This window comes from Pelobates fuscus, chromosome 9, assembly GCF_036172605.1.
Source record: "Pelobates fuscus isolate aPelFus1 chromosome 9, aPelFus1.pri, whole genome shotgun sequence".
Classification (NCBI taxonomy): domain Eukaryota; kingdom Metazoa; phylum Chordata; class Amphibia; order Anura; family Pelobatidae; genus Pelobates; species Pelobates fuscus.
The window spans coordinates 31,834,188-31,847,751 of record NC_086325.1 but is presented as its reverse complement, the minus strand read 5'-3'; the positions used below and the strand labels follow the sequence as shown (position 1 = coordinate 31,847,751).

The following is a 13,564-nucleotide window of genomic DNA, read 5'->3' as shown; positions in this document are numbered from 1 at the left end:
CGCTGTGTGACAATCCAATACTTCTCTACGAGCGTTCAGTGACAGTTCTTGATATTTATACTTTCAGACAAAAGAGGCAAAATCCATTTATCAAAACCACTACATCAGAATCTAATGCTTTTAATTGTAAGAGTGTCCCTTTAAAGTGATAGACAATGTAACTTTTTTGCCGTACCTTGGGAAAATGTGACTGTCACAACCCCCCCCAAAAAACAAAAACTACCACGAAAGGTAGAGTCAAATGATCAATACTGCTTTATTTTATCCACTAAAATCATGAGCATTAAGGAGGGGTTACAAAAGACAGGCTGAACACATGGAAACAAAACCCAGCATTCTGAGCAATTCAGGCCTCGCCCCCTTGGTGACATCATCAAAATGGCCAATTTATAGCCCATGGGGAAAGCATTAGATTGGCTAAAATCATCAAGGGGGCAGGGCCAACCGCCATTTAGCCAATCAGCACATCTCTATGAGGAAAATTCAGCGTCCCCATGCAGAGCGTGGGGACGTTGAACGGCAGTGCTGCCTACAGTGCTGCCTACTGTGCCACACTGCCCTAGTAAGCACCTCCAGTGGCCATATGAGGAGTGGGGCAGTGTTTACATGAAAATGCCTGAAGGGAGCTATTATACTCACCAGAACAACTACATTAAGCTGTAGTTGTTCTGGTGACTATAGTGTCCCTTTAAATCTATCTGAAGTTTCAAGTTTCCCCAAGTTCAACAGGGAAGCAACATTGTTTACTTGTCAGGGTGAGCATTCCATGCATGCAAAACTGTTTCAGTGAAAGGTATTTTTTAAAAATATATTTAATTCGCTCTCACTATAACTTGATGGTGTTCCATAATGTTCATTGTGTGAATGGCAGATTGGACATACTACCTTATTTTTATCTGTAAAAGGTGGCATATTTGTGTACTTCATTTGCCCTTGATATCTTTGACAATGTTCATAAGATCCAAGCAATACGTAGGAAAGGCTTTGATTATTTATTGCTTTTACAAGACTTTATCACGCAGTCCATGTAACATATTAGCCATTATTCGAATTTTATTGGTTATGCAGATCCCAAGTTGGAGAGAAAATGTTTATCAAGTACAGTATACTAACGGATTGGGCATGATTCAAGTTGCTAATCACTGCAATTTTATATCGTTATTATAAAAACAGCAAATCTTCTTGAGAAGATGGATTTTTCCGAGGCTTATGTAAAGAGCTAGGGAAAAAAAATGCTGCAAATGAATCTCAAATTTAGTTTGAAAGCCCGAGGCATTAATTTTGATACAATGACACTATGCAGTGCACTGAGACACCTGATTCTGTTTGACTGCACAGAGATTGTTTGTTTTCTAAATAAAATCACATTAGCTGATTAAAACGAGTTAGAAAAGTAAGATAAAAAGTACATTATAATGTATACAGTTCACACTAGGCCACATGCCATCTTTTGGAAGTCAAAAATACATCCCATAATAAATACTATAAGATTACTTATATTCCTTTATAGTGTTGTGAACCAGTTCTTAATACTGTAGTGAAGACTACAGAAGTCCACACTTATAGAATAAATTATATTTAAAGGGGCATGCATCACTTAGTTATCTCACTCTGCAGAATGAAAAATCAGGTTAGATTTTGTTTCATATGTACCTGCATCTTCTTTCTTATTCGTTCTACACCCACACTATGGAACTAACCAATCAGTGTACTATCCCTAGGAATTCCGGAAAAGGTCATTGGGCATGCCTTACAGATTTACACATGTGCAATTGGAAGATCTCTTCACTTTACTACATCCTGACAGGGGGAGAAGAGAGGGAGTCTGATCAAGGGGAACTACTACATTCCAGAACAGTCAGACTCATTGATGTTTAACATTTTCAAACCAAACAATTATGTCTCATGTCAAGTCATGATGGCCCTATTTTAAACAAAATTCAGTAAACCTTAAGCTTCATACAATAACTCATTTCATTTTAAAAGCATGAACCTACCACTATTCATGCTCCAAGACAAAGTTCTCCCTTAGCCCGATACTCCTAAGCTGACGTTATTATCCCTACTTGCCAGGAGGGGGAGGTAGGGGAACAACAGACTGAGGGAGTACATGGGCAGCATGTGGGGTACTGACGACTGATGACATATTTGCACAGAATTCATATTAGCAAGCCTTAACCAGTTCTGTCAGTGAGTCTGCCGCAGGTGGTTACACCTCTTGCAGCCGAGGGGTTAGAAATGTATGTGTGAGATTTCAAAGCAGCATGCTGGACATACAGACTCCAGGCACCATGACCACCATGACCACTTCAAATCAGTGACGTGGTTATTGTGTAACCCTTTCACGTATTAAGTTTATTTTAAACAAGAACTCAATCAAGGGCTGTACCTCTACAACTTATTCAATTTCAGTTTGCTACATGTTATCATCACTTCAAATACAAGCTACATAAAGGACGTTTATCACTACAGCGGACTACACATTGACTCAGTATATTTCATATGTGAAACACATTGACCAAGTGGTTTTACCTTCAAAACTGCTACCACAAGACTGCTTACTCATAGAAAACCACGTCTATTATAGATTGTATTGATGGTTTTACTTACCTTTATATGTTGTAGTAAATATTCAGCATTTTCAAAATTTCAATAGGAGACTTTACTTCATTCATGTTAAGGAGGATCATATATTTATCTACTATTGGCCAGACTATGCCCCCTAGGGACTTAGTTCCCCAGTTGAAGGCATATTGTCTTGATCCATCCAAATCACAACCAACCTCTAGCTCTCGCAGTCTATCATTGCTGTCCATCGCTGGTTGGATTCTTACATACAGTGCAACATTCTGTAATGGAGGTGAACGTTTTCTATGATGTACACAGGTCAGGTATATCCACAGATCAGGACACAGAATTTAAGTAAGTATATGATTTAGCCTACACTTTAATAATAAGCATGTATAATTATTAATATTTTGAATTTTTGGGACTCTCTTCCCATTAGGGTGATTAGCCTTTTGGAATGTAGCCTCTACTGTATTGGTTTTGGCCCCTTTTGGATGTATGTAATGCTTTTGGGTTTGGGTTTTTTTTTTTTTACTTGCTATCAAACTTGTGAACGCAATAAAGTATTTTCTTCTTCATATTCTGCATTTGCTCTTTATCCTTGATGGAGTGCAGTGGGGGCATTGTTATTTTATGGTTTAAGACCACACAGGTCATCTATCTTATTTTATTCATCGTCTTCAGTTCTTGTCTGACTTTTTAGAGTATATTTTTGTCTTCTCTGTGTACTTTCAGAAGGATGTATTGAAATGTTCTGTGTTTAATAATGTTCTTTAAATATCTCACTTTTTCATGATTAAGCCCCATGGGATAACATAATCAGTCATGTTTATCTCACAAAGCATAAATACGATCCTTTGATGAACTGACAGCACAAATGATCTGCCTAACACTACCTCCGGCAGATGGTTACATAAGGAATAAGATAATGTAGTAAAACATGCGGTGTCAGATTAGAAGATTTAACATTAAAGTTAATATTATGCTTTAAATAGTGTGATGAAAACTGTGATGTACTCACTAATTAAAATCAGTCCTGTAGAGTATATAAGACACAATAATGAATCGCAGGTAACAAATCCGCTTACAGTGAAGATATAGAACTTCACAAATATATAAATAATCATATAAATTGATGGAATTCTAATAGATGAAATGAGTTGGGTAGTTTTCCATTCCTCATCATTCCATCAAAGGTGAAACGTGATGGGCCATTTTACACAAGATAAGTGTTTTGGAAATGTGTTGGAACCTTTTCCATTAAATGTACCAAAAGATAAAATGCATTTATTAGTTCTCAATTTTTGGTGACGTGGTACAGGCTGCTGTGTCTTTGGTAGTTCACCATTCAGGATGAATTGATTATGTTAAAGACATGCTGATAGATAAAACGCGTTGGATAAATCTCAGTTGCTAACTACATTAGGATGCCGGAAATGTGTTGGGGAGATTCCCATTTCTTATAAAGCGATACTATATAAAATATTTGGTTGTTCTCATTTCCTTATGACACACTAAAGGATAAAATGTATTGCAAATTCTCTGTTCCAAAGAGGGGATAATAAATCATAAAATGCATTAAGCAGATGTCCATTCCCAATGAAGTGATAAAACAAGAAATTGCACTGAGTAATTCTTTATTCCTAATTACATAATAAAGGATGAAGTGGACTCCATACTTGAATATGTGATAAAAATTGAAAACTACTGGGCAGTTTTCTATTCCCAATGTCTTGCAAAAGCATGAACTGCGTTGGGAGGTTCTCTATCCCTGGTTATATGGTAAAAATTCAACAGCATTGATTAGTTTTCGAAAAACATGATAAAAGGTGAAATGTATTGTATGGTTCTTCATTCCTGATTTTGTGAAAAAGATGAACATGTTGCGAGTAGCTAACTACTCCTAATGAAGTGTTGAAAAATAAAATGTGTTGGCACTTTTCCATTCCTGATTATAAGTGTGGAGTCCTACTACCATGACATATGAGTGTTTTTACCATGACATATGAGTGTCAAGTTTATTGTGTGTCTTGAAGACCACATATTGTTGTATTTGTTCACTTTCCTTGTGCATAGTGGGGGATGGGAGACCATGTCTTTTTCATTTATGCGTATTTAGTGTGTTTAGAACGTTCTATGGCCAATATAAGTGACATAGTTAATTAACAAGGTCAATTCGAGTAATGCAGGCACACAGAGGGTTAGTTTGGTGGTTTTTGTTAAATTAGCCAACATACAGCTCGGGAGAGTCGGGACACAAGTGTGAGATATTTTTTATGGTAGTACTTCAAAGGCAGAACAATTGCTTATATTTTTGAAGGATGCACAAGTTGCTTTTTTTCAGGGTAACTTTATCTCTTGCCTTAAAGGAATACTAAAGTAAATTTGAATCTGTTCTATAAAATGCTTACATAACAAAATAGCTATCAGTTTTCAGTAATTAACATAACAATTGTCGTTAGGTAGCCGATGCAGAACACCAAGTTCTTGTTCCCAGCATTTTTTATTTTATCGTCAGATTCTCTGTTAGCTATTCCCCTTTGACACTTTATTGGTAAGAACTTTTGTGTGATTGGACTTTATATACATTCAGTAGTTGCAATACAGAAACATGATTGACCCATTTCCTGCTGCTTTGTGATTGGTTGACACTAACTACACCAATACATACGTGCATAGTGCAACTGAGGATAAACAAAGCGTGGTAAGATTCGCCAGTATATACGTGAGAGAGTCATTTTTAAACATAGTGTGGTTATAATGCTTGTATTTACATGACACAGCCATGCATATACTTAATATGGTCATTTAAGCCAGTATTGGCATGAAGGGTCACATATAAAGATGTAATGATTCCAAACCTGTAATTACATAATTACAATATAACATGGTAATTAGATTTATGTAAGACAGAAAAATTCAGTTATTCTGAATTGATTTGTCTGAAAAAAAAATCTGATTCAGTCCGACTGAATTTTATACATGTGGTGTTTCACTTTGGACACATTTCATCCAAGCAATCATTTAAGAAAAAAACATTCAAAGGAGCCAAAATAGCATGAAAAGGTGCCTAGTAGTGTATTGCAATAAAAAACAAGCAAACAGGTTCTTCTTCATTTCCTCCCCCTTTTCCTGGAGCCACGGACTCATAGAATGTGATGGCAGATAAGAACCATTCGACCCATCTAGTCTGTCCATTTTCAGCCTTATCTTATAGTTAGGATAGCCTTATGCCTATCCCACGTATGCTTAAGCTCCCTCATTGTGATAACCTCTACCACTTCAGCTGGAAGGCTATTCCATGCATCCACTACCATCTCAGTAAAGTAATACTTCCTGATATTATTTTTAAACCTTTGCCCCTCTCATTTAAGACTGTGTCCTCTTGTTGTGGTAATTTTTCTTCTTTTAAATATAGTCTCCTCCTTTACTGTGTTGATTCCCTTTATGTATTTAAATGTTTCTATCATATCCCCCTGTATCGTCTTTCCTCCAAACTATACTTGTTAAGATCCTTTAACCTTTCCTGGTAAGTTTTATCCTGCAATCCATGAACCAGTTTAGTAGCCCTTCTTTGAACTCTCTCTAAAGTGTCAATATCCTTGTTATACTCACAATAGCAAAACTAATGTGCATTGTCTGTTTCATTTGTTTATGCAACATTTTAGAGTTTTATCATTTGAACAAATCGCCCAAAATGAATTGATAATGCACAAGTTCAATTATAAATATAACATGGTATTATTTATCAGTACTTACCTAATAAGGTAAGTTATAGCATGGTGATATCAATCAGTAGTCAAATAATAAAGTAAGGTATATGTATAGCACTGTACTATCTACCAGTACTCAAATGGTAGAGTGATATATCAATATAGCATGATAATATCACCAAATGCAACATACAAATATGGCAGTGCTTAAAGTTTCCACTAACAAACTAGCCAACAAATCAGCCCTGGGGCATAGAAATGTTTCCTTGGATCCTCCAGTCTTGATATGGAAAATAACTTTTATGCCTGGCTAGTAGTGTAGATACCTGTCAGTGCTCACAGGTCAGGGTAAGGTATAAATATAGTATGATAATATCTGTCAGTACTCACAGGTAAGGATAAGGTATAAATATAGTATAGTAATATCTATCAGTACTCACAGATTGAGGGCTGTAAGGTATAAATATAGTATGGTAATTAGTGATGTCCCGAACGGTTCACTGGCGAATAGTTCCTGACGAACATCGCATGTTTGCGTTCACCACGGATGGCGAACATATGCAATGTTCGGTCCGCCCCCTATTCGTCATCATTGAGTAAACTTTGACCCTGTACCTCACAGTCAGAAGACACATTCCAGACCCTCCCTCCAAGACCCTCCCACCTCCTGTGTTTATTATACCTGTGTTTATTATACATTATCCTCCCCATAGCCAGTAACCTGTGTTTATTATACATTATCCTCCCATAGCCAGTAACCTGTGTTTATTATACATTACCCCCATAGCCAGTAACCTGTGCTTATTATACATTATCTCCCCCATAGCCAATAACCTGTGTTTATTATACATTATCCCCCCACAACCAGTAACCTGTGTTTATTATACATTATACCCGCACAACCAGTAACCTGTGTTTATTATACATTATCCCCCCATAGCCAATAACCTGTGTTTATTATACATTATCCCCCATAGCCAGTAACCTGTGTTTATTATACATTATCCCCCATAGCCAGTAACCTGTGTTTATTATACATTATCCTCCCATATCCAGTAACCTGTGTTTATTATACATTATCCTCCCATAGCCAGTGACCTGTGTTTATTATACATTATCCCCCCCATAGCCAGTAACCTGTGCTTATTATACATTATCTCCTCCATAGCCTGTAACCTGTGTTTATTATACATTATCCCCCCACAACCAGTAACCTGTGTTTATTATACATTATCCTCCCCATAGCCAGTAACCTGTGTTTATTATACATTACCCACCCCATAGCCAGTAACCTGTGTTTATTATACATTATCCCTCCCATAGCCAGTAATCTGTGTTTATTATACATTATCCTCCCATAGCCAGTAACCTGTGTTTATTATACATTATCCCTCCCATAGCCAGTAACCTGTGTTTATTATACATTATCCTCCCATAGCCAGTAACCTGTGTTTATTATACATTATCCCTCCCATAGCCAGTAACCTGTGTTTATTATACATTAGCCTCCCATAGCCAGTAACCTGTGTTTATTATACATTATCCACCCCATAGCCAGTAACCTGTGTTTATTATACATTATCCTCCCATAGCCAGTAACCTGTGTTTATTATACACTATCCCTCCCATAACAAGTAACCTGTGTTTAATATACATTATCCCCCCCATAGCCAGTAACCTGCGTTTATTATACATTATCCCCCCATAGCCAGTAACTTGTGTTTATTATACATTATCCTCCCATAGCCAGTAACCTGTGTTTATTATACATTATCCCTCCCATAGCCAGTAACATGTGTTTATTATACATTATCCTCCCATAGCCAGTAACCTGTGCTTATTATACATTACCCCCCCATAGCCAGTAACCTGTGTTTATTATACATTATCCCTCCCATAGCCACTAACCTGTGTTTATTATACATTATCCCTCCCATAGCCAGTAACCTGTGTTTATTATACATTATCCCCCCATAGCCAGTAACCTGTGTTTATTATATATTATCCTCCCATGGCCAGTAACCTGTGTTTATTATACATTATCCCCCCATAGCCAGTAACCTGTGCTTATTATACATTATCCTCCCATAGCCAGTAACCTGTGCTTATTATACATTACACCCCCATAGCCAGTAACCTGTGTTTATTATACATTATCCCTCCCATAGCCAGTAACCTGTGTTTATTATACATTATCCCTCCCATAGCCAGTAACCTGTGTTTATTATACATTATCCCCCCATAGCCAGTAACCTGTGTTTATTATACATTATCCTCCCATGGCCAGTAACCTGTGTTTATTATACATTATCCCCCCATAGCCAGTAACCTGTGTTTATTATACATTACCCCCATAGCCAGTAACCTGTGCTTATTATACATTATCTCCCCCATAGCCAATAACCTGTGTTTATTATACATTATCCCCCCACAACCAGTAACCTGTGTTTATTATACATTATACCCGCACAACCAGTAACCTGTGTTTATTATACATTATCCCCCCATAGCCAATAACCTGTGTTTATTATACATTAGCCCCCATAGCCAGTAACCTGTGTTTATTATACATTATCCCCCATAGCCAGTAACCTGTGTTTATTATACATTATCCTCCCATATCCAGTAACCTGTGTTTATTATACATTATCCTCCCATAGCCAGTGACCTGTGTTTATTATACATTATCCCCCCCATAGCCAGTAACCTGTGCTTATTATACATTATCTCCTCCATAGCCAGTAACCTGTGTTTATTATACATTATCCCCCCACAACCAGTAACCTGTGTTTATTATACATTATCCTCCCCATAGCCAGTAACCTGTGTTTATTATACATTACCCCCCCATAGCCAGTAACCTGTGTTTATTATACATTATCCCTCCCATAGCCAGTAATCTGTGTTTATTATACATTATCCTCCCATAGCCAGTAACCTGTGTTTATTATACATTATCCCTCCCATAGCCAGTAACCTGTGTTTATTATACATTATCCTCCCATAGCCAGTAACCTGTGTTTATTATACATTATCCCTCCCATAGCCAGTAACCTGTGTTTATTATACATTAGCCTCCCATAGCCAGTAACCTGTGTTTATTATACATTATCCACCCCATAGCCAGTAACCTGTGTTTATTATACATTAGCCTCCCATAGCCAGTAACCTGTGTTTATTATACATTATCCACCCCATAGCCAGTAACCTGTGTTTATTATACATTATCCTCCCATAGCCAGTAACCTGTGTTTATTATACACTATCCCTCCCATAACAAGTAACCTGTGTTTAATATACATTATCCCCCCCATAGCCAGTAACCTGCGTTTATTATATATATTCTAAATGAAAGACCCGAGACATGGATACAACCGAGTCTTAGGAGTAGTGTTCTGATGTAGAAGATGAATTTAGCCGTAGTCAGAGGGATTCAGTGAGAGTAGTGGTGAAATGTGTGTGGCATGACTGAGTGTGGGTAAGTAGTTTGGTTCGTTTTAGTTTGGTTCGTTTTAGTTTGGTTCGTTTTAGTTTAGTTTGTTTTAGTTCGTTTTAGTTTGGTTCGTTTGTAGAGAAAGTATATAGTGATCATGATTTTTAGCGATATCCAATATTTTTAAGGTGGTCTCAAACAAACATAAAATGCTATATAAACTTTGTGGGAATATCGAATAGTCGTGTACAGTAAATCAGAGAGGGCTCAGAATATCGAACCATCGATCGGTATCCAACCTTGTGCAAATGGGGAGTTTGCGGTTGTGCAAATGGACTGTTTGCGGTTGTTTGCGGTGCGTTAAACGGGGAGTTTGGTCTGTCACTGTGAAGCGGGTGTAACCCTTACACTACCTGATCGATACAACATCACACCTGATGTTTTAAGCACGTTATTCCAAACAATTTAGGAATGCTAGGTGATTTATGCCCTTTATGGATTAAAACCAGACTCTGCATCAACTATGTAATTTTCCATGGGAGTTTTGCCATGGATCCCCCTCCGGCATGCCACAGTCCAGGTGTTAGTCCCCTTGAAACAACTTTTCTATCACTATTGTGGCCAGAAAGAGTCCCTGTGGGTTTTAAAATTCGCCTGCCTATTGAAGTCTATGGTGGTTCGCCTGGTTCGCCCGTTCGCGAACATTTGCGGAAGTTCGTGTTCGCCGTTCGCGAACTGAAAATGTTATGAAATTTTACTAATGGTAATATATATTAGTACTCACAGGGCAGGGTAACGTATAAATATAGTATGGCAATATCTGTCAGTATTTACAGGTCAGGGTAAGGTATAAATATAGTATGGTAATATCTGTTAGTACTCACAGGTCACGGTAATATATAAATATAGCATGGTAACACCTGCCAGTACTTACAGGTCAGGGTAAGGCATAAATATAGTATAGTAATATCTGTCTGTACACACAGATAGATGGCTGTAAGGTATAAATATAGTATGGTAATATATGTCAGTACTCACAGGTCAGGGTAATGTATAAATATAGTATCGTAATATATGTCAGTACTCACAGGTCAGGGTAAGGTATACATATAGAATGGTAATATCTGTCAGTACTCACAGGTCAGGGTAAGGTATAAATATAGTATGGTAATATCTGTCAGTACTCACAGGTCAGGGTAAGGTATACATATAGAATGGTAATATTTGTCAGTATTTACAGGTCAGGGTAAGGTATAAATATAGTATGGTAATATCTGTCAGTACTCACAGGTCAGGGTAAGGTATAAATATAGAATGGTAATATTTGTCAGTACTCACAGGTCAGGGTAAGATATACATATAGTATAGTAATATCTGTCAGTATTCACAGGTCAGGGTAAGGTATACATATAGTATGGTAATATATGTTAGTGCTCACAGGTCAGGGTAAGGTATAAATATAGAATGGTAATATTTGTCAGTACTCACAGGTCAGGGTAAGGTATAAATATAGTATGGTAATATCTGTCAGTACTCACAGGTCAGGGTAAGGTATAAATATAGTATGGTAATATCTGTCAGTACTCACAGGTCACGGTTAGGTATAAATATAGTATGGTAATATATGTTAGTACTCACAGGTTAGGATAAGGTTTAAATATAGTATAGTAATATCTGTCAGTACTCACAGATTGAGGGCTGTAAGGTATAAATATAGTATGGTAATATATGTCAGTACTCACAGGTAAGGGTAAGGTATAAATATAGTATGGTAATATATGTTAGCACTCACAGGTCAGGGTAAAGTATAAATATAGTATGGTAATATCTGTCAGTACTCACAGGTCAGGGTAAGATATACATATAGTATGGTAATATCTGTCAGTACTCACAGGTCAGGGTAAGGTATACATATAGTATGGTAATATATGTTAGTGCTCACAGGTCAGGGTAAGGTATAAATATAGAATGGTAATATTTGTCAGTACTCACAGGTCAGGGTAAGGTATAAATATAGTATGGTAATATCTGTCAGTACTCACAGGTCACGGTTAGGTATAAATATAGTATGGTAATATATGTTAGTACTCACAGGTTAGGATAAGGTTTAAATATAGTATAGTAATATCTGTCAGTACTCACAGATTGAGGGCTGTAAGGTATAAATATAGTATGGTAATATATGTCAGTACTCACAGGTCAGGGTAAAGTATAAATATAGTATAGTAATATCTGTCAGTACTCACAGGTCAGGGTAAGGTATAAATATAGTATGGTAATATATGTTAGTACTCACAGGTCAGGGTAAAGTATAATATAGTATAGTAATATCTGTCAGTACTCACAGGTCAGGGTAAGGTATAATATAGTATAGTAATATATGTTAGTACTCACAGGTCAGGGTAAGGTATAAATATAGTATAGTAATATATGTTAGTACTCACAGGTCAGGGTAAGGTATAAATATAGTATGGTAATATATGTTAGTACTCACAGGTCAGGGTAAAGTATAATATAGTATAGTAATATCTGTCAGTTCTCACAGGTCAGGGTACAGTATAATATAGTATAGTAATATATGTCAATACTCACAGGTCAGGGTAAAATATAATATAGTATAGTAATATCTGTCAGTACTCACAGGTCAGGGTAAGGTATAATATAGTATAGTAATATCTGTCAGTACTCACAGGTCAGGGTAAGGTATAATATAGTATAGTAATATCTGTCAATACTCACAGGTCAGGATAAGATATACATATAGCATAGTAATAAATGTCAGTACTCACATGGTATAGTGGAACTGTGTTGCTTTCGGCCAATGAAAATGTCAAGGCATCTTGTTGAGCAGGATCCAGTCTCCCGGAGGTGGTTAACATTGATGGGCTAATGGGATAACTTGGACTGCCTGGATTTTTACTTTTTTTCCTAGACCTGCGACCGGTATCTCTTTTGTTGTCCTTCTGCGTTACCGGCTCCTCTTGTATCACAAGGATTTTATCATCACTCAGGTAGCGCAAGAGAGAATTCTCCGAGTCAGTTGTCGGAAAAGCAGATAACATAAAAAAAAAAAAAAAAAAAAAAATCAAAGTAAAAAGTAAGAGGAAATTAGTTGTGGTTTTCTGTCGTTACATACTGAAACGAGCAACCACCAATTGCTTACATTTAAAATAAAAGAAAAAAGAAAAACTCAGCTACTTGCAATGTCCTGTGACCTTTATTGAACAGCCCACAGAGCAGCATTCCTTGCTTCAAATGAACATAATTCACATTGTGTTTAGATCACATTAGGAACACTTTGTATTACATTGGAACACTATTTGGCATTGTTTGTACACGGAATGCAAGGGGTGGATGTGAACAGTTTTGTACAGATCATTCTAGAATCACTGACAGAGCAGAGATGGTTGGAGGAGCAGTTATTTTGTTAGTAAGTGGTTTTGCAAGCGAGTAGCAGGTAGCTCAAGATAAGTGAGCAAAGACGTATCTTCTAACGGAAGTTGTTTTTTTTTCGTGCTTTTTTCAAACAGGAAGTAGCAATGTTTATTACACCACACCGTATACCATTTTAATGAAAGACTAACTAACATTTCAATAAAGCTCTTCATTGAGGTTTCTTACATATGTTAACTGTTTACCTAAGCTAACCCTAAGCTTCCTGAAACTATTAACCTCTTAGTAAATACTGTTTGACAGAGCTGACAACCATTCCATTTGGTTGATGAAATTCAAGTACAAACTATTGGGCTAACTACACAACAATTTGGCAAACACATTGATTAATTATCATCATCCGTATGTCGGGGCAATTGCATTTGAACATAAGACTAAAAACTGCCTCTAGATCGGT

At 36.8% G+C, this 13,564-nt stretch overlaps 1 protein-coding gene across 1 annotated transcript in view; it reads right to left on the bottom strand.

The window, feature by feature from the left end:
- The window catches only part of LOC134572731 (connector enhancer of kinase suppressor of ras 2-like), a 442,602-nt gene that overhangs the window by 93,747 nt on the left and 335,291 nt on the right, over positions 1-13,564 (bottom strand). The window contains exon 14 of the mRNA XM_063431863.1: positions 12,504-12,743. Coding sequence (XP_063287933.1) covers positions 12,504-12,743 — 240 coding nt within the window. The remainder of the gene's footprint in view (positions 1-12,503; positions 12,744-13,564) is intronic.